This window comes from Scylla paramamosain, chromosome 26 (genome assembly GCF_035594125.1).
Source record: "Scylla paramamosain isolate STU-SP2022 chromosome 26, ASM3559412v1, whole genome shotgun sequence".
NCBI lineage: Eukaryota > Metazoa > Arthropoda > Malacostraca > Decapoda > Portunidae > Scylla > Scylla paramamosain.
Genome location: NC_087176.1, coordinates 18,430,003 through 18,453,328, shown reverse-complemented (window position 1 = coordinate 18,453,328; position 23,326 = coordinate 18,430,003). Strand labels below are relative to the sequence as shown.

The 23,326-nt window shown below is 40.0% G+C and overlaps 1 protein-coding gene across 1 annotated transcript in view; it reads right to left on the bottom strand.

The window, feature by feature from the left end:
- The window catches only part of LOC135113774 (prenylcysteine oxidase 1-like), a 210,812-nt gene that overhangs the window by 50,426 nt on the left and 137,060 nt on the right, over window positions 1–23,326 (bottom strand). The window contains exon 5 of the mRNA XM_064029358.1: window positions 9,612–9,769. Coding sequence (XP_063885428.1) covers window positions 9,612–9,769 — 158 coding nt within the window. The remainder of the gene's footprint in view (window positions 1–9,611; window positions 9,770–23,326) is intronic.

Below are 23,326 nucleotides of genomic sequence, written 5' to 3'. Positions count from 1 at the left end.
GTACTGATGATACCACCCTGCACTTTTCCATGTCTTTTCATAGTCATCCAACCCTTCAGGGAGTAAACGGTTCAAGCAGGGTAGTCACAGAATGCCTAACTTCTGATCTCTCTAAAATTTATGTTTGGGACGTAGCAAACTTAGTATTGTTCAAAGCCTCAAAAGCTCAATTCCTTCATCTATCATCTCAACACAACCTTCCAGACAACTATTCCCTCTTCTTCATTAATACTCAATTGTTCCCCTCTTCTATACTGAGCATCCTTCGTCTGTCCTTTACTTATAATCTAAACTGGAAACTTCACATCTCATCTCTAGCTAATACAGCTTCTATGAAGTTATGTGTTCTGAGATGTCTCCACCAGTTTTCTCACCCTTCCAGCTGCTAACTCTGTACAGGGGTCTTATCCATCCATGTATGGAGTACCTCTCTCCTAACTCCTCTGACTATAAGAAATTCTTTGACTACTTAACTTCCAAAGTGGAGCACATTCTGACCCTCTTCCCTTTTGCAGAGATCTCCATTCTTGGAGACTTCAATGTTCACCACCAGCTTTGGCTTTCCTCTCCCTTCACTGACCATACTGGTGAACTAGCCTACAACTTTGCTATCCTCCATGACCTAGAGCAATTGGTGCAACACCCTACTCATATTCCTGACCGTCTTGGAGATATGCCCAACATTCTTGACCTTTTCCTGACCTCTAATCCTTCTGCTTATGCTGTCACCCTTTCTCCTCCGTTGGGCTCCTCCGATCACAATCTCATATCTTTATCTTGTCCTATCACACCAATCCCTCCTCAGGATCCCCCTAAGCGAAGGTGCCTCTGGCGTTTTGCTGATTTTCCTTGGAATGACTACTGCTTCCGTGTCAGAGACCCGTCTTTGTGTGCTGAGCGCATAACAGAGGTGATAGTGTCTGCCATGGAGGCGTACATTCCTCACTCTTTTTCTCGTCCTAAGCCTTCTAAACTTTGGTTTAACACAGCTTGTTCTGTTGCTATACATGATAGAGAGGTGGCCCACAAAAGGTACTTAAGCCTTCCATCACCAGAATCTCATGCACTTTATATTTCTGCCCAGAACCATGCCAAGTCTGTTCTCCAACTAGTCAAAAACTCCTTCATTAACAGAAAATGTCAAAACCTTTCAAGATCTGACTCCCCTCGTTATTTCTGGCATCTAGCCAAAAATATCTCCAATAACTTTGCTTCTTCTTCTTTCCCTCCTCTACTTCAACCAGATGGCACCACTGCTATCACATCTATTTCTAAAGCTGAACTCTTTGCTCAAACCTTTGCTAAAAACTCTACCTTGGACGATTCTGGGCTTGTTCCTCCCTCTCCTCCACCCTCTGACTACTTCATGCCACCTATTAAAATTCTTCGCAATGATGTTTTCCATGCCCTCACTGGCCTAAACCCTCGGAAGGCTTATGGACCTGATGGGGTCCCTCCTATTGTTCTCCGAAACTGTGCCTCTGTGCTTGCACCTTGCCTAGTCAAACTCTTTCAGCTCTGTCTGTCAACACCTACCTTTCCTTCTTGCTGGAAGTTTGCTTACATTCAACCTGTTCCTATAAAGGGTGCCCGCTCTAATCCCTCAAACTACCGTCCTATTGCTTTAATTTCCTGCTTATCTAAAGTTTTTGAATCTATCCTCAACAGGAAGATTCTTAAACATCTATCACTTCACAACCTTCTATCTGATCGCTAGTATGGGTTCCGTCAAGGCCGCTCTACTGGTGATCTTCTGGCTTTCCTTACTGAGTCTTGGTCATCCTCTTTTAGAGATTTTGGTGAAACTTTTGCTGTTGCCTTGGACATATCAAAAGCCTTTGATAGAGTCTGGCACAAAGCTTTGATTTCCAAACTACCCTCCTACGGTTTCTATCCTTCTCTCTGTAACTTCATCTCAAGTTTCCTTTCTGACCGTTCTATTGCTGCTGTGGTAGACGGTCACTGTTAAATCTATTAACAGTGGTGTTCCTCAGGGTTCTCTCCTGTCACCCACTCTCTTCTTATTATTCATTAATGATCTTCTAAACCAAACTTCTTGTCCTATCCGCTCCTACGCTGATGATACCACCCTGCACTTTTCCACGTCTTTTCATAGACGCCCAACCCTTCAGGAGGTAAACATATCACACAGAGAAGCCACAGAATGCCTGACTTCTGATCTTTCTAAAATTTCTGATTGGGGCAGAGCAAACTTGGTATTGTTCAATGCCTCAAAAACTCAATTCGTCCATCTATCAACTCGACACAACCTTCTAGACAACTATCCCCTCTTCTTCAATGACACTCAACTGTCCCCCTCTTCTACACTGAACATCCTCGGTCTGCCCTTTACTTATAATCTGAACTGGAAACTTCACATCTCATCTCTAGCTAAAACAGCTTCTATGAAGTTAGGTGTTCTGAGACGTCTCCGCCAGTTTTTCTCACCCCCCCAGCAGCTAACTCTGTACAAGGGCCTTATCTGTCCATGTATGGAGTATGCTTCACATGTCTGGGGGTGTTCCACTCATACTGCTCTTCTAGACAGGGTGGAATCAAAAGCTTTTCGTCTCATCAGCTCCTCTCCTCTAACTGACTGTCTTCAGCCTCTCTCTCACCGCCGCAATGTTGCATATCTAGCTGTTTTCTACCGCTATTTTCATGCTAACTGCTCTTCTGATCTTGCTAACTGCATGCCTCCCCTCCTTCTGCGGCCTCGCTGCACAAGACTTTCTTCTTTCTCTCACCCCTATTCTGTCCACCTCTCTAACGCAAGAGTTAACCAGTATTCTCAATCATTCATCCCTTTCTCTGGTAAACTCTGGAACTCCCTGCCTGCTTCTGTATTTCCACCTTTCTATGACTTGAATTCCTTGAAGAGGGAGGTTTCAAGACACTTATCCACCAATTTTTGACCACTGCTTTGACCCTTTTATGGGACTGGCATTTCAGTGGGCATTTTTTTTATTAGTTTTTTGTTGCCCTTGGCCAGTATCCTTCCTACATAAAAAAAAAAAAAAAAATGCTTCACATGTCTTCTAGACAGGGTGGAATCAAAAGCTTTTCATGGGTCATTTTTGACCCATGCCACTGAATATAAGGTTAAGATGTGGCATTTTGGTTTATTATACATCTAGCACCCATACAATAAATATTTCGTCCTGAGTAGCTATTTTCTGTTTAGAATAGATCTAATGGTTTCATTTATATATTTTCAGTCTTATAACTAGAGAAAACATGAAATATTTGTGTAATATTTTGTAATTAATTGTCATAGGCATAAAGGTGTATGAACTCAAAAGTTTCTGGAAGGGTGCATGAACTTAGAAAAGATTGGGAACCACTGCACTAAACCACTTAACTGTGACTTAACTGTGACTGTTTCTTTTTCGTAAGTATATAAATGGAAAAGGAATCGGGAAAGAAACTAAACCAAAGAACTACAACCACAAACGAAATCCCCACTGCAAGTATTGTTAGTGCAAAGGACAACCAACACACTCACATGATGACAAAGAAATTGATAAAACAGTAATAAAGAAGCAGTTGATAGTTCTCAAACTACTAACACATGCTTTGTTGTATCCTGCATCCTCTAAATCCATGACTTCTCTGTTGGTAAAGATACAAGATACAACTAAAGCACACAGTGAATCAAAGAGAATTGAGGGAGTCATGGGATTGGTAGTACTTGTGGTGGATATGTAGGAGTACATAGATACAAGATTAGAAGTTCGAGGTATGTTCCAGTAATGCGGTTTACACCTCTTTGGGTACTGCCACGGTCTCGGTCATTCGGCTGACTGGACGCCTACCTAAAACACCACACACTCACGCCTGCAATGGTTTTCCTTTATTGTGATTTAAGCACCACCTGGAGTTTGGGTAAGCACTTTGTATTATGATGGTATTGTGATTATGATGTATTGTGATTATGATATATTTATTTAGTATTAACTTTGATGAACATGTAAGTGTATGTGATTACAGTTAAAAGTATTTGGGTGATCTTGTTAAGTACTTATTGTGAATGTACCTTGTTGGTGATATTTGATAAAAACATGATTTTCTATGGAGTTGGATTAGTATAACATTTCCAGACCATGTTTATATAATAACTTGTGATGTGTCCGCTAAATTCGTGTAGGATTTCATATTCACTTAATTGGTTGTTGGCAGGCCTCTGTTGTTGTATATTTGCTGTGACCGTGTCAGAGGAATCTAACTGCGCCTGTGAACAGCGCCCGCAAATAAGTTTCTGTACCAATCCCCACTCTACAGATATGTCCAAGGCCCCAGAATTCGGGTAGGGTACAATTCAGCGCTGCCATTCCAGCTTAGATGTTTCAGTGGAGCCATTTATTTAACTAAAAATTGTTAAAAACAAATTTTAAATTGTTTAAAAAAGAGGGTAATCTTAATTTTTTTGTGTGATAAATTGTGCGAAGTTGCACATAGGTATTCTACTTCATTTTCTGTTCTCATATTCAGAAATGATTTTTATTCTTTCATCTGCTTTTCTCTATTTTAGTAATTTGATTTCAGGTTCATGCCCTGCTGAAAGTTTCTCAAAATATTCATCCTGTCCCTTTTGGACTTGTTTAAGAGCATGGAGGAAGTTCCAGATGGCTGGATGCAGTATTTCTAGTTTGTCTTGTAGTCATCTGTTTGCTGCTTCAGCATGGTTATTAGTTCTATCTTCTTATCTTATAAAGTTTGTTGGTACATGTTCCACATCTCTGTGGGAAACAATGGTTGTCTTCTTCCAGTTCCTTTCTGGTGTGGATGACCAATATAACCGTCTTCAAACCAGTTTGAAAGTAGAACCATTTCCCCTGACAAAGCTGTTGCAAAAACATCCACATAATGGTTAACGTCATCATTTAGTACAAAAGAATGTGTTGTTACCATTTTAGCATATAAAGCAAAGTCAGGATTACTATTATATGAATCCTTGAGACCCATACTTTTTATGTGTTTTAGTAAATTTTGCGATAAATGGAACACAGCCTCTGATTTCTACATCGAGAGTATGCAGAAGCTGCATACTCAAAACCACAGTTTATGGCATCAGGTTGTGCATTTGGCACTAATCATTTCAACCCTTTTCATATAAGTTACACTCTGCTTATTCTATAATAGTGCATATAGTACATGGAGTATGCCCACATATTTCTTGACCATGATGGCATACACTTGATAAAATAAATGTAGTGCAATTGCAAAAGTTCCATTGACATACAAAAGTTGCTATATGTTCCAGCCAGTTCTCTCTTCCAAAAATAATAATTATATTGTGGCCCGTTCCTCTATTCATCAAACAAAAATTTTCCTCTATTTCTGGTGTGGCCTTATATATTTTGTAATCATGAAGCAATTCTAACTCTTGAATAGATCTTTGGTTTTCATGAACTTGGTTAACTTCATCCTGTTTTTGCTGAATGCTTTTATGCATTGCATGCTGATTTGGCAATTGTGCAATGCCAGCTTGAGACATTTTCCATGCACTTGTTAATAATTATGTTTGGAGGTTCACATGTCTTCTCAGCCTGATGTCTTGCATCTGTTTTTGCCTTTTCTACCTTAGTTTCAACTGAAGATGGGGTATGGGTATGTTCATTAATCTTCTTAACTACTGTTTCCTCTAATGTATGAATTTTGGCTTTACGTTTTCCATCTTCATGGCATCACCAAAACTTAACATCATTCTGTGTTTTACTTACTTTATTAAATTGATATCTTCCTTCATGACAAAATTTCACTCTTCTTTTCTTCCTTTGCACTGGTTGTGGCATGGGTTAAAGTTTGAAATTTTGAGTTTAAGGAAATTATAATAGCTGGCATCAGCTCCAAAAGTGAATTATACAGATGTGAGGAGCAGGCGAGTAAAGACAGGAGCAGGCTGGCAGGTAGCGTTCCACACCCAACTAACGTGATGCTCTTTCCTGGTCTGTTGCAGGCAAGCTTTCCCCCTCCATGAATGTGGAGGGGGAAAGGAGGAGGAGGGGGATAAAGAGGAGCCTTTGCCTGGTGTTGACTAGAGGAATAGAGTGGTGAGTTGTTTAGTACAGTGGAAACATGCCATTTGAAATCATAACTGTTCAAAAACCAAAACTATTTTCTCCCATAGGAATCAATGTAAAATGGATTAATCCATTCCTGGACACCCGCCCACCATGGTTCCAGAACATCTCCAGCTCAGAAATTATTTATCCAGAAAGGAACTCATCAGAAAATATTGTTTAGACTGTGCAGGTATTCTGTTTGTCATTAATCTAGTGAGGGAAACCTTACAGAGTGACACAGAGAACAGCAACCCACTTGCTGCTAAAATGAAGATGATCATAACATTTAGACATCTTGCTGTTGGGAAAAGCTACAGGAAAAATGCAGTTGTGTAGTAGTGATGGCATTGCGGGGTTTTCAAGAGAGCCACAGGTGGCTCAGGAGATGGGATTATTCCTGAGTGCCATTGAGGCTCTTCAGTCATATTGACCTTATTTCAAAGATTAAATCAATGTCTTACATACTGTGTCCTCCATACAAATAAAAACTAAGGAAATATTTATAGAAGCTGTAAATTAGTAATAAACGGCAGCTTTTGGTTTGTGTTTTAATATTTGAAATCAAGTTTGTTTGAAGACTGAATAATGGCATGGCAACCAAAGCAATTGAGATCAAAATCTTGTTCATAAACCGATTTGTTTGAGATGGGAGGCATTCAGTAACTGAGGTTCACTGTATTTTGCTTAGTAGTTTAGTGTGCTATATAGCATTTGAAATATCCACAAAGATAGTAATGATATCCTTAATATGTAAATATAGAGACTTCAACTATTCCGTTCTTTTAAGGTGACCGATTACTCTCTATAAATGCCAGACATCCTAATTATGTTCTCATTTATTGGAGAAACTGTTTGCACCTTGCTTTCTATCACCCCTCCTCATCCTTATATCCAATGTTTATAGAACATTAAAGCTAATAAAAAGCACACACACACATTGACAATTATTCATCAATTTTTGACCACTGCTTTGACACTTTTATGGGACTGGCATTTCAGTGGGCATATATTTTTATTGGATTTTTGTTGCCCTTGGCCAGTGTCCTTCCTACATAAAAAAAAAAAAAAAAAAATGAATACTTTGGTATTGGGCTGGTACCAACCTGTTCCTAAAAAGGGTGACCGCTCTAATCCCTCAAACTACCGTCCTATTGCTTTAATTTCCTGCTTATCTAAAGCTTTTGAATCTATCCTCAACAGGAAGATTCTTAAACATCTATCACTTCACAGCCTTCTATCTGATCGCCAGTATGGGTTCCGTCAAGGTCGCTCGACTGGTGATCTTCTGGCTTTCCTTACTGAGTCTTGGTCATCCTCTTTTAGAGACTTTGGTGAAACTTTTGCTGTTGCCTTGGACATATCAAAAGCCTTTGATAGAGTCTGGCACAAAGCTTTGATTTCCAAACTACCCTCCTACGGTTTCTATCCTTCTCTCTGTAACTTCATCTCAAGTTTCCTTTCTGACCGTTCTATTGCTGCTGTGGTAGACGGTCACTGTTCTTCTCCTAAATCTATTAACAGTGGTGTTCCTCAGGGTTCTGTCCTGTCACCCACTCTCTTCTTATTATTCATTAATGATCTTCTAAAACAAACTTCTTGTCCTATCCACTCCTATGCTGATGATACCACCCTGCACTTTTCCACGTCTTTTCATAGACGTCCAACCCTTCAGGAGGTAAACATATCACGCAGGGAAGCCACAGAACGCCTGACTTCTGATCTTTCTAAAATTTCTGATTGGGGCAGAGCAAACTTGGTATTGTTCAATGCCTCAAAAACTCAATTCCTCCATCTATCAACTCGACACAATCTTCCAGACAACTATCCCCTCTTCTTCAATGACACTCAACTATCCCCCTCTTCTACACTGAACATCCTCGGTCTGTCCTTTACTTATAATCTGAACTGGAAACTTCACATCTCATCTCTAGCTAAAACAGCTTCCATGAAGTTAGGTGTTCTGAGACGTCTCCGCCAGTTTTTCTCACCCCCGCAGCTGCTAACTCTGTACAAGGGCCTTATCCGTCCATGTATGGAGTATGCTTCACATGTCTGGGGGGGTTCCACTCATACTGCTGTTCTAGACAGGGTGGAATCAAAAGCTTTTCGTCTCATCAACTCCTCTCCTCTAACTGACTGTCTTCAGCCTCTCTCTCACCGCCGCAATGTTGCATCTCTAGCTGTCTTCTACCGCTATTTTCATGCTAACTGCTCTTCTGATCTTGCTAACTGCATGCCTCCCCTCCTTCCGCGGCCTCGCTGCACAAGACTTTCTTCTTTCTCTCACTCCTATTCTGTCCACCTCTCTAACGCAAGAGTTAACCAGTATTCTCAATCATTCATCCCTTTCTCTGGTAAACTCTGGAACTCCTTGCCTGCTTCTGTATTTCCACCTTCCTATGACTTGAATTCCTTCAAGAGGGAGGTTTCAAGACACTTATCCACCAATTTTTGACCACTGCTTTGACCCTTTTAGGGACTGGCATTTCAGTGGGCATTTTTTTTATTAGATTTTTGTTGCCCTTGGCCAGTATCCTTCCTACATAAAAAAAAAAAAAAAAAAAAAAAGAATTGGCAGCAGTGAATTGATGGTGCTGAATTAGGCCACCCCACTAAATTCAAACTGGTATGACCCTCATTACACCTCAAAAACTGTGAAGCACTCGGTTTCAGTGATGGTGTGGGGTGTCTTCTCTTATTATTGAGAAGGCAAATTAATGTTCACAGAAAAATGCTATTACCATGGAGAGTCCTAGATATACAGAAATAATGCTTGAAAATTTGGCAGACTATTTTAATGAGTGCTACACAGACCTTTTCAGCAAGAAAGAGCCTCCTGCCATACTAGTCACTGTGTCTGGGAATGGTTTGATGACTGTGCAATAAATCACATCAGAGATACAAACAGTCTTGGCCTTAACCTGATAGAAAATATAAGGGGGTATCATGAAAAAGAAGTTCAGGACAGATACACATTCCTTTTCTAAATTGCAGGAAAACCCCTGACCAACATCTGGAATAATATCAGAGCTGACATGCTACATAAGCTTGTGAACTTATTTCTTCATAGACTGCTGAGATTATTTGCAGAAAAAGGCAATATTACAAGATAAGTGTTAGCATTAATTTTCTATCACTCATAAGCATGTTGCATTCAACACAACCTGTCCAAGTTTTATTGCAGAGGATGTAGTTTACTGGTCTGCACTCACAGCTATCAATAACAAGGTACTTCAGACTCTATCCCACCACTCTATTGCCCCATGTTAGTCATGCTATACTACTTGTGAAATCCACAATCTACCTGATAAAGAATAATACAAGGCACACTTCTGCAGGATTACCGTATGTGGATGTGCATTACTTAGTTCTTAGTTGCAGAATATAAAGAATGAGTTCCCAGAACCAGTTAATTCAATAAAGAATGTCACTTTTATGTTATTAATCACATGGTAAAAAAAGAAACACACATATATAACCAAGTAAACACTAAAAATGCAAGTGGCTGCTGCATTGCCACTGGCATAAGATAAAGGTATAACTTACCATGAACTTCCTGGGAGTGCTAGTGCTATGTGCCACCTGAGCCACCCGACGCCTCAGCAGTGAGGCACGGGAGTGCTTAAGGAGTTCCTCAGCTACACGTTTATTGCCACCCTCTACTGACCAGAGGTTGCTGTCTGCTCCAGCTAAGGCAATGAGTCCTGGTAGAAAGAAAAGTTCTGCTGTTATTACTGTGAGGCAGTCTTTGGTTTGGGGTAACAACACAGTTATATGATGAACAACCCTTCAAGCAGGTTTCCAGGAACTGGTGTCAACATAAATTATGTCAGATAGAACTTGTTTTAAAAATATGTTGCTAATGATATTCCCTAAGAATGACCAAGTCCATGAATACACTACTAAATACATTCAATACTGGAAATCTTTTATAATACCAGTATAGTTAGTTTTCTTCAACAGTGCTTGTATAATGATTTTTCATATAGCAAACTGAAGAATATTTAAGAAAAAAGACATTGTGTCCCTAAATCTCTACCAAACCCATCCTGAATATGATGTACTAAGTGAAAAAAAAAAAAAACTTGATACATATGATTCAAATACATCACAATCTTGTTGAGAGTGATACCTCAACTAAGAGTACTGGCTACTGCCTGCTGGTGCTAGAAGAAATGTTCTGCTATTCACTCATACTTTTTATACCACAAATAAAAAAATTACTTGTGTATGTCAGTTCTCTCATTCTTCATTAATTTTATATCGGAACAAAGTGTCTGGTACTGTTGATGATGCTTGGTGATTTAGTATGGAGGAGTAAACTCCATCCTCTGGTATTGTGGCTCACTGTTGCTGTTATATCACCTCAATACCAAAAACTACGACAACCATTCCGAAAAATCATTGCTGATAATTCTGAATCATGGCCTGACATCCCAAGATACAGCTTTTTTACAATTTAACAAGGCTGTAACATATAATGACTTTTGTAATAATAAACAAACAAAAACAAATAAAAAGTATTCAGTGATTACTACAGGAAAACAAGCATTGCATATGGCAGCTTTAAGAGGTTACAATGATTTGTCTGATGACAGCTGATCATCATAAGCAAATCCACACTATAACATTATCATAAGGTTTGGAATGCAATATTCTCAGCTAGTGTTTTCTAACTTAGAAATTATCACAGACATTATTTCTATGACAACTAGTGATCACATCAATGATTGAATGCTTTCCTAGCATTTCCTCTCTGTCTCTCCTGTGCTACAGAAAACAACACCTCACTCATGTACATGTTTTCTCATGACATTATTCAAAATTTATCCTTTTTTCCATTTCATAGTTTTCTTATTTATTTTTCCTCCCAAAACCTGAATTATCTTATTTGATTCTTCTGTCTTCATTTCCTTGGAAAAGTACAAATGATCAACAAACAAATAAAGAGAATGACAAATATAGGAAATAAAGGAAGTTATTCATACTCTTTGGATATAAAGACAAGGAAAAAGAGAAGACTGAAAGAAAGCTGGACGAGATAACACTGTACACATGCACACACACTATGGTATGTACATTATCTATGACATTGCAAAGAGGGTGGGTAATTTTTCTCTTTCAATGTACAGAAGAACCTCAGTTCTAGAACTTAATTCATTCCTGAATACTGTTTAAAACCAGAAATGTTTGAAAACTGAAACTATTTTCCCCATAGGATTCAATGTAAGATGGATTAATCTGTTCCCAAACACTAGTCTACCCTGTTTTAGCGGCTCATGTCAAATGCTTCCACAGCCAAGATGGCTGCTTCACAACATCTCAAGCTCACAAATTACACTATGTAACATGGTTTTTGTCTTTGACAAGCAAGTGTTATTTTCTGACTCTTTTCATTGGAAAACAATAGAAAATGTCTATTATTACTGTCAAATATTGCTTTTGTGGCTTTTAGAATTATTTTCTTCCCAAAATAGCTAAATTTTGCTATTTTCCAGATGCTGTCACAAAGAACTTCTTTGCTCTTGTCTTGATGAATTGACCACATATATAGCATCTGGAGAATGATTGCAGCCTCTTGATGCCATTTCACCTCTTGTGATGTGTCTTCTCAGGCAGCCAAAGCAGAACTGACTGGTGGTCTGCAAGTCCCTACTTTTATATTGTCAGGCAGTACTCTAGAATATTTTTAGTCTTTCTAGAATATGTTCCAGGATATTCTCAATCCTTCTAGAATATTATTGAATCTAATTTAGAACATTTTGAATCATTCAAAAAAATTCTTGTACATTCTAGAAAATTCTTGATACTTCTACATATTTTTACTGTATTCTAGAAAGTTCTAGAATACTCTAGAAAGGTTTACATTGAATAGAATGTTCTAAAATGTTCTAGAAACTTCCTAAAGTATCTGGTAGAACATTCTTAGACATATCAAAAGCTTCTGATAGAGTCTGGCACAAAGTTTTGATTTTCAAACTACCCTCCTAAAGCTTCTATCCTTCTCTCTGTAATTTCATTTCAAGTTTCCTTTCTGACTGTTCTATTGCTGCTGTGGTAGACGGTCAATTGTCTTTTCCTAAATCTATTAACAGTGATGTTTCTCAGGGTTCTGTCCTGTCACCCACTCTCTTCCTATTATTCGTCACTGATCTAAACCAGACTTTTTGTCCTATCTACTCCTACGATGATGATACCACCCTGCACTTTTCCATGTCACAGACGTCCAACCCTTCAGGAAATAGACAGTTCATGCAAGGAAACCATAGAACACCTGACTTCTGATCTCTCTAAAATTTTTGACTGGAGCAGAGCAAACTTGGTATTGTTCAATGCCTCAAAAACTCAATTTCTCCATCTATCAACTTGACATAACCTTCCAAACTACTATCCCCTCTTCTTTAATGACACTCAAGTGTCCCCCTCCTCTACACTGAACATCCTTGGTCTGTCCTTTTCTTATAATCTAAACAGGAAACTTCACATCTCATCTTTAGCTAAAACAGCTTCTATGAAGTTAGGCATTCTGAGACGTCTCTGCCAGCTTTTCTCACCCTCCCAGCTGCTAACTCTGTACAAGAGCCTTATCTGTTCATGTAAAGAGTATGTTTCACATGTCTGGGGGGGGTTTCTCTCATACTGTTCTTTTAGAAAGGGTAGAATCAGAATTTTTTTTTGCCTCAATAACTCCTCTAACTGTCATCAGTCTCTTTCTCATCGCCGCAATGTTGCATCTCTAGCTATCTTCTACTGCTACTTTCATGCTAACTGCTTTTCCAATCTTGCTAATTATTTTACTAACTGCATGTCCCCCCTCCCCCTATGGCCTCGCTACACAAGACTTTCTTCTTTCTCTCATCCCTATTCTGTCTACCTCTCTAATGCAAGAGTTACTCAGTATTCTCAATCATTCATCCCTTTCTCTGGTAAACTCTGGAAGTCCCTGCCTGCTTTTGTATTTCCACCTTCCTATGACTTGAACTCCTTTAAGAGAGAGGTTTCAAGAAACTTATCCTTCAATATTTAACTACCATTTCGGACCTTATTCAGGGATAGGCATCTCATTGGGCTTTTTTTTTTATTAGATTTTGTTGCCCTTGGCCGGTGTCCCTCCTAAAAAAAAAGAAAAAAATTCTGCAAGATTTGAGAAGATTTCTGAAATGTAAGTAAATTCTTCTAAATATGAGAAATTTCTTGATAGATATGGTCAGTTCAAGAATGATCTCATTAAAATTAAATATCTTTAAAACACTTCATATTCTTTCTTTAACTGTTTTAACTTACTTGCAACATTTCAAAAGCAATTAGATAAGCAAATGAGATTTTGCAAATTTTTTACCTGATATGGAAATCAATAGTAACCCATGATATGATGAAATAAGGCAAAAATGTAAATTCATTGTTCTAGCCATAAAAGCAAAGTTTTAGGATCAAAATAGTATTTTTTTTTTATTTTGTTTAGATGAAAATAACTGGAAAATTATGATTTTTGGGGCCAAGGACAAGACAAAGATGAAATTTTGTTACATAGTGTTATTTATCCAGAATATATTGAATGAACTTAGTGATACACAACTCATCAGAAGATATTGTTTAGACTGTGCAGGTGTTCTCTTTTGCTACCAATCTAGTGAGAGAAGCATTACAGAAGGACACAGAAAGGAGCAACCTAGTTACTGACAAAATGAAGGTGATCATAACACTGCTGCTGGGGAAAGCTAATAGAAAAATGCAGTTGTGCAGAAGTGATGGTGCTGAGGGTCATCATGAGAGCCACAGGTGGCTCAGGATAACTCCTGAGTGCCAAAAGCTGTTTGTTTAGATAGAGGCTTTTTCAAAGACTGAATTACTGTCTTACACTGTCTCTTCTCCAAATATGTAAAAACAAAGTAAATATTTATAGAAACTATAAATTAGTAATAAATGGCAGCTTTTGCTATGTCTTTTCATATTTCAAATCAAGTAATTTTGTTCTAAAACTGAATTATGGTACTGCAACGAAAGCAATAGTGAGTTCAGAATTTTGTTCAAAAACCAATTTGTTTGAAAAGGGAGGTGTTCATTAACTGAGGTTCCACTGTACCTGGTTTTTATCTTTGACTAAACAAGACACAAGATCATAATACAAACTACTCTCAACATTTGTGGGGTTTACATCATCATCATTTGATCACTTACAGACTGATGCCAGAAGGGATATGCATGTGGAATAAGTTTTTCATGGGTTATAACCAATTCAAATCGCAAACACAGTGGAGTTCATCACAGGCCCATCCTCCCCCCCCAACACACACACACACACACACACACACACACACACACACACACACACACACACACACACACACACACAAACTGTCAACTACACCAACCCGCATTCCCTCTGCTGCCTGATAATGTTGTCAATTCAGTATGTTTTTGGTAACCAACTCTGCACATTTTCTACTGCCTTTATAACATGATGTAAATTTCCCACTGCTGCTGAGCTGTCCCTCTTCTTCATCCTCACTTATGCTGCATCCACATTTGTGTTAACATTGTCATCACACTTTCATCATGTCCTCTCAGAGACCTTCCAAGACACCTGCCAAGAAACCCATAAGAATTTTTTTTAAGTGACAGACACCAGCCAAGGCAAAAAAAATCTATATAAAAAGGCCCATTATACAGGGAAAAACTATAAAAAGGCCCACTATAAAAACAATTTAGTATAAAAAGGCCAATTATAAAAAAGGCCCACTATAAAAAAGGCCCATCATAAAAATGGCCCACTATAAAAAAGATCCACTATTGCAAAGGTGTTGACTCTAGAGAAGGTGGAGTTATTAAAGAAGATGGAGGAAGGAATATCATAAGCTGCTGCAGAATGCCTGTACCACGTCTGTGAGTGCTGTGCACCCATCAAGCAGGAAATCTTACCTGCAGTTAAGTGCCAGTGCTCGGTGCAGCACTAACCTTTAAAATCAAATGTGGGAGATAGCCATTATAAAGACAGAGAATGCATTGTATCTTTTGACTGAGGACCACCATTAGACAGGAACAGCAACAGATTCACAAGTTTTCCGGGAGAAAGCCAAATCTTGGCATGATTAGTGTTGTGTCTTTCGAGGTAGGACTTCCAATATACTCTTTACTTGGTAAACTACTCGTATGTACAGCTAGGAGTGAAGTAGTGGCGGCCAGGGCTGGGAAGTATCTGACTCAGCCGGGTATGGCACTCAATTACATGAGGTTGGTTCAAACCTTTACAATACTCAAATAATGAAAATGATAGTGACTCAGTACATCATTGTAAACCAAAACATTAAATACAATTATTACATATTGTGTGATGGTTAACTACCACAACATTTAAGGGTGCAGATAGGCACTACAGCCAAATCAGTGTTTTACTTTCTTTCATTAAATGTTCAATAAAATAGTTTTGTGAATAAATGTACACAAAGCTTTTCTGTACTTAAGCAAGGCCATGGGGGGAGCTGAAAGTATTTTTAATGAGAGTCAAGAGTTTTTAATATGGTACACCAATTATTCCTGGATTTTCAACCATCACTGAGGTCTCTGTGTGATATTTGTAAATACATATCTGGGAATAAACTTTGATTAAAATTTAACTAAGGGGAGTGATATAAAATCTATATCATCTTAGAACAGTATGTTTGGCTCAAGGCACTGATCCCACTGACCCAGATATCTGGCATTGTTCATTATGTGCCCAAGGTACTAACCCCACTGACCCAGGTATCTAGCATTGTTGATTATGTGCTCAAGAAACTGATCCCATTGACCCAAACCCTAGGACTCAGGATTGTTTGTTATGTCTTCCTCACCTGCCTCCAGGCAGTTCTGGTGGTAGGTCAAAGTTCTGCTTAATAGTATATTACTGGTAAAATAATTTAAATCAATATTTAAGAATGAAGCTATAACTTATTCAAAAGACCAGCATTCTCCTCAAACATAAGGGCCTCCTGTCATGAAGAAAGAGCCCTCTCTCCAAGAATCAACATGACCCAGAAAGTCTCATCTTCACTGTGAAAATGGAAGAGGTATTGCTCCTGCAGGTCCACCAGACTGAAATACTCAACCAGAAAGTGTCGCACTGTATGGGGGACTAAAGGCCAATTTCACAGTTGTTTGGTAACACCCTCAACAGAAAGCCTTATCAACAGAATGAAGACCTCTGATTCAGTAATGTTGGTATAATGGATTGCCCTTAATAGACAAAATGAGTCAATCATTGACTCATTTTGTCTAAATAAATAATAATAAAAAAAGGACAGAGAGAGAGAGAGAGAGAGAGAGAGAGAGAGAGAGAGAGAGAGAGAGAGAGAGAGAGAGAGAGAGAGAGAGAGAGAGAGAGAGAGAGAGAGAGAGAGAGAGAGAGAGAGAATCACAGAAATACTTCACTGATGTCTCCAACACATCATTTCCATCTACTGCAATTGTGGTGCCCACTGCTATAATGAGGTAAAAAAAAAAGAAAATATTTGAAAGTCCCACTCCCTATCCAGCCAGGCCTATACTTACTGTATTTGCTAGCACATTAGACATACTTTTCTCTTGAAAAATTATCTAATAATTACCCTGCATCTAATACGGGCGTAATACAAATGCCTGGGCCTGTAAGCCTATGCTTATAGGCACAAATATTGTTACTAATAATAAAACTCTCTCTCTCTCTCTCTCTCTCTCTCTCTCTCTCTCTCTCTCTCTCTCTCTCTCTCTCTCTCTCTCCCTCTTTCCTCCTTCCCTCCCCCTTCCCTGCCCTCCTCTCCCTTTTCTCCTTCCCTCCCCCTTCCCTGCCCTCCTCTCCCTTTTCTCCTTCCCTCCCCATTCCCTGCCCTCCTCTCCTTCCCTCCTTCCCTCCCCCTTTCCCTGCCCTCCTCTCCCTTCCCTCCTTCCCTCCCCCTTCTCTGCCCTCCTCTCCCTTTCCTCTTTCCCTCCCCCTTCTCTGCCTTCCTCTCCCTCTCCTCCTTCCCTCTCCATCCCTGCCTTCCTCTCCCTTCTCTCCTTCCCTCCCCATTCCCTGCTCTCCTCTCCCTTCCCTTGTTCCCTCCCCATTCCCTCCCTCCATCCATCTACTCCCAGCCCCCCCCTCTCTCTCTCTCTCTTCCCTGCACTCTTTTCCCATGTCACTTATTTCTGACATATAAGGGGAAGGGGAGGTGACAGGGAGGAGGTTTGAGACAAGACAAAAGAGGAAAGGAGAGAAAAGGAAAATGGGGAGGAATGGACATAACAGGGGAAGAAGAGTACATGTGGCAAGGAAGTGGAGGAAGGGTGAAGGAAGAGGATGGGAAGATGGAGAGAAAGAAGAAAGAATATATATAAGAGCAGCAAGGGTGAGGAGTGGCTGAAGAATTAGAGGGAGAGAGGAAGTGTTAAGAAATAAGTATTCTCTTTTCCTGTCACCTACTCCTTTTCATTTTTCCTCCATCCATTTCCTTTGCATTTATGCTCCTTCCATCCATTTTCATTCTCAATCAGTCTCATTCAACTTAGCAATCCTCAGGATCGTTCTTATTCTCTCTTGAGAGGGAGGGAGGGGAGGGAGGGAGGGAGGGAGGGAAGAAGGAGATCAGGAAAGAGAGTGGGAGGGAATGGGGAGGAAAGGTTGGAAGGGAGAGGAGAGAGAGAGAGAGAGAGAGAGAGAGAGAGAGAGAGAGAGAGAGAGAGAGAGAGAGAGAGAGAGAGAGAGAGAGAGAGAACATTTGAACATTTATTCATAACTAACAGTTACAGTTGGGAGGTATATACATATATACATAGTGAGGATTAATGTGACTGTAGTTAGCCTTTTTAAAGCAGAGCTTTTCAGGCAAAATGGTGAGTAATAATGGGTAAGTAAGTAATGTGGTAGATGGCAACAAGGATATAACGTTGTACAGTTCACTTCCAACATTAGATACTAAGATTTATGAAGGTATTTGCAATAAATGCTTACAAAACAAATATAATAAATAAATATGCAGTTATAATAGATATAGATATAATAAATAATAATGATAATACATAATACAGATAATATAATAAATAATAATAATAAATAATACATATATAATAAATAAAATATAGGAATGATAAATATTCTAGAATATGTATAGTAGATACAATAACAGTAGCATACCAATCATTTCAATATAAAGTAGTGTACTAGATATGATAACAAGAGTCTGGATACACTGTTGCTTTAGAATGAGGTAACAATTCAAATTAGTAGGTAGCTAAGATCTGATTTTTAAATTTTCTTTTAAATGTGGTGATAGAGGATGCATCCTGAATTTGGAGAGGTACAGAGTTCCATACACAAGGCCGTAGATAAGAAATTGAGTGCTTAAATTTGTTAAGTCGATGAGGGGGAATGCTGAGGTTATCACGGTTGTGGGTGTTATGGTCATGAGATGGAAGGAGGTTCTGTATTTTATTCTTATTTGAATACATGTAAGTAGCAATAGCAAATTTAGTAATGTCATCTAATTTTGATATTTTGTTTCTTTAAAGAGAGGATTTGTATGTTCCAAGAAATTACTATTAGTTATTATTCTTACTATTTTCTTGAGTTGTAATTTAAGAGAAATTAAATAAGTTGGATAAGTTGTGCACCATATTGGATTGCAATAAGTTAATAGTGGATATATGTGGGCATAATAAATGGTCTTAAGTACTTCTTGTGGCATGTATTCTTTTGCTTGATAAAGTAGAGCGACGTGTCTTGATACTTTTAAAGTGAGTTTATTTATGTGATGCCTAAAAGTTAATGAATCATCATAAGTAACACCAAGAAATTTTATTTTATCAGTTCTTAAAATTGTTTTGTTATTTATACATAATTGGGGAAGATTTAATGTTTGTTTTACTGTAAATAGCATGAAGTAAGTTTTTGTTGTATTGATAGTGAGTCTGTTGCTTAGACATCATACATAAAGCTTTTTTAGTTCATCATTAGCATTATGTATGAGTTAATCTGGGTTTGGGCCTGACAAGTACATTGTCATGTCATCTGCAAATAATATTGTTCTAGATTCAGAAAAAAATATTTGAAATATCATTAATGTATATTAGAAACAATAAGGGACCCAAGACACTACCTTGCAGAACACCAAGTGTGGCTGTTGCTGTGGAAGATTTTTCATTATTAAAAATAACATATTGTTTTCTGTTTGCTAAGTAATCTTTGAGCCATAAAAGAATTTGTCCACGAATTCCATATTGGTGCATTTTGTTCAAAAGAATTTTATGATTTACAGTGTCAAATGCTTTAGCGAAGTCAATGAAGATTGATAGAACTGATAGTTTGTTATCTATGGTATAAAACGCATCATTAGAAAATTTATTTAGTGCTGTAAAAGTGTTTTTATTTTGCCTAAAAGAGAGAGAGAGAGAGAGAGAGAGAGAGAGAGAGAGAGAGAGAGAGAGAGAGAGAGAGAGAGAGAGAGAGAGAGAGAGAGAGAGAGAGAGAGAGAGAGAGAGAGAGAGAGAGAGAGAGAGAAACACACACACACACACACACACACACACACACACACACACACACACACACACACACACACACACATGCACATGGTTTTAGGTGTGATGGTAGTACAAAACTGCACAGCTACAGCACTGCATCACACCAGATGTAAGGACAAAACACACACTCTTTTAGGGGTTTTTGCACCCACTCTCTTCCTATTATTCACCAATGATCTTCTAAATCAAACTTCTTGTCCTATCCACTCCTATGTTGATGACACCACTCTGCGCTTTTTCACTTCTTTTTGTGGTGGTCCAACCCTTCAGGAAATAAAAAGCTCATGCACAGAAGCCACAGAATGCCCAATTTCTGATCTCTCTAAAATTTCTGATTGGGGCAGAGCAAACTTAGTATTGTTCAATGCCTGAAAAACTTCATAATCCATCTATCAGCATGACACAATCTTCCAGATATCTATCGCCTCATCTTCAGTGACACTCAGCTGCCCCCCTCTTCTATATTGAACATCCTCAGTCTGTCCTTTACTTATTATCTAAACTAGAAACTTCATATCTCATCTCTAGATAAAGTAGCTTCTATGAAATTAGGGATTCGGTGTGGTCTATGTCAGTTTTTCTACCCTACCCCCACCCCAGCTGCTAACTCTGTACAGGGGCTTTATCTGTCCATGAATGTAATTAGCTTCATGTGTATGAGGGATGTTGAAAACATCTAACAGTAGAGTGGCATGCCTTGGGTAGTCTCAGGGGCAAAGTGAACTGGAAAGGTAAGATAGTTGTGTAACAAATGGTGTCTTAGGAGTGGGATAAGAATAGATTTGTGCCTGAAAACAAGTACCAAAGAGGTGTCCAGATCCTTGTTGGTTTAGAAAATATGGAGAATATGGCATTGGTTGGGTTGGAAATGGTGAAAACAGAGGACGAATCACAGTGGATCAAGGTGGTGTTGCTGTCAAGGCAGAGAAGAGCCAAGCAACATCAAACCTACCATCCACACCTGCTGGTGTGAATATGGATGTTTTCAAATGGTGGATGACCAAGATGATGGCGAAAATGGAAAATATGGTGATGGGAGAAGAAAGCCAAGAAACGGTAGCAGAGCAAGAGAACATCAAGGCAGCCATAAGGGGAGAAATGGAGGCTATGGAGACAGGGATGACTACGTACATGAACAAGGCCCGTACCCATGTGAAGGAGGAACTTGAGGAAGAAGTCAAGAAGGAGGTGGAGGAGAAGGTACAAGGGGCACAGGGTGTGTGGCAACACTGGCAAGAGGCCATGATGAGAGATGTGCAGGAGTGCTTCACTAGAGTGGCAACAATGGAGAGCACAATAGCAGCCTTGCTGCCAAGCACAGAAAGCATGCCAAAAATCATTCCTATGGCATCACATGATGCCCCCCAGTTGTTTGCGCAAATAGCCATGTCTCTCCCCAGCATCGGGTAGCCAGATGGTTGGAGGGAGAAGTGTGTTGTCTCTTCCTGCATCCCTACAAGATAGGCTTGAGAGAATGAATGATGCAAGAATAGCAAGGAAGGTGTACCTGTGGAATGAAAGTGGAAGCAAATGGAGGAGAAGGTGCATGAGAATGAGAGATAGGAGTGGATTACAAGTTGTGTGGACGATGAGAATAGCTGGGAGGAATCAAAATGAGCGTGAGTGGGTGGTAACAAGAAGAGGCAGAATGGGAGCTAAATGGGATGTGAGAAAAAGGAAGAATGAGATAGACAAAGAAGTAAAATGTGTGGGACTGAATGAATGGAAGAATGAGATGGAAAGAAAGAAGAATGGTACAAGGAGGAAGGGGCCCCAAGGTATGAAAGGTGGTATGATGGAAGCCTGGGTGGTGATCTTCTCTTCCGAGTGAGGGCACAGTGTATGGATGTGAACGCAAGGAGTTACAGATGGTCTGAGTCCTGCAGCAAAGTGTGCCAGATGTGTGACATGGGAGAAGATGAGACGGTGGAACATGTGGTGCTAGAGTATGTGAAGTATGCCAGAGAGAGGAATGAGATGATACAAGTGATACTAACTGAGTTTGGGCATGATAGGAATGAAAGAGTGAAGACAGGAAAGGAGGCTTATCAGCTGGTGACAGGCCTGAAGGGAGGGGCGGTGGAAATCCTGGAACACTTAACCGCTGTACAACTACAATCATACTCCAGTATGGTGGTGGCCCTCCAGTATCATTTCAGGTGTTGGTATAAGCCTGAAGTGTACTGCGCCCAGATGAAGACCAGGAGGCGGAGGAAGGACGAGCCTCTACCCTTAGTGGCACACTGTCAACATGCTGGCAAAGGACTGCTTTGTGGATGCCCTTTGCAACTGCCAACTGCAGGTCCATGTCAAGCAGGTAGCACCAGGAAACGTGCAGGAAGCCTTAGCATGAGCCACTGAATTTGAGGCATTTCTGATGACTGCCACCACTACTCCAAACTCCCCCCTACTTACGCCTCACCAGTGAGATGACAGGCTGGCTCCCCCATGTATGAGCGAAGTGAGTACAAACAGGCTGCTCCTTGCCCCAACAGAGCAACTAAAAAAGCCCCGGTGAATTAAAAGGTGCATGTTTCAACTGTGGGCAGACAGGGCACAAGAAGTATCAGTGTAGGTGAAGTTCTCACTCTAAGGAGGATCATCGCCACCCCACATTCAATCCATGCTGCTTGGCCTGTGGAAAAAACAGGCACACTATGAAGGAGTGGTGGTAGCCCAAGTGAGTGGTGACAATAAAACTGGCCCAGCTGGGAGCAGGGGCAGCCACCCAGCCAAGAGCCAAGACACCCAAAAACATGTAAGGTGTCGACAGGCAGCAGTGTCTGTGGCCATAACAGTGACAGGAAGTATCAATGGATGCCCAGTGGACATTGTGGTGGACACGGGAGCTGAGAAAACTTTCGTCCATGAAGGCTTATTACCAACTCATGGTATTAACAGATCGGGACAACAGCTTTGTGGAGTCGCTGGAGACTGCATGCCTGTGAGGGGACCAGTGTGGATGAATCTGATGGTGGGCATGGCGACCAAGCATCTGCCATTATATGTGGTTGCAATGAAAGACTTGTGCCTGTTGAGGCTGGACTACCTGAGCTGTGTGGAGGCATGTGTGAACCTCAACAGTGGAAAGATGTCAGTGAGGAATCATGAGGTGCCCCTGAATCCTGGAGGACATGCTCTGGTGGGAATGGTAGATGATCCCAAAGGTCGTAAGCCATATGCAGCTACATCCCAGCAACCCACGCAAGGTGAACCAGTGACTGAGGGAAACTGGCAGGTAAAATCCTCCCCGGTTCTGTAAGAAATTGGCACATACTGCTGTTGTTACCACGGACACTAACACCACCACACCCATCACTGCAGCCACCACTGCCTTGACATGACATGAACTGGATGGACATAAAGAGGCAAAAGAGAAATCAGACTGGCAGGAAGAGGGCTTGCCTGAGTATATGGAGGATTTAGTGGAGAGAAGCATGAAACATTTGATGGGTATCCAGGTGGATAAAGTGGAGAAGCTGCTCACCCAGTACGCTGATGTGTTTAGCAATGGAGATATGAACTTAAGGCACACTTTGCTGGTTCAGCATTTCATTTATACTCATGACAGTCCTTCTATTAAACAGGCACCCAGTTGAGTTCTTCTAGCAAAACAGGAAGGAATGCAGTGGGCAGTCCAACATATGAAGGTGGCAGGAGTGATAGAGCACTCGAATACTTCATAATGCTCATCTGTGGTGCTGGTGACAAAGAAAAATAGGAGCAAGAGACTTAGTGTAGATTATTGG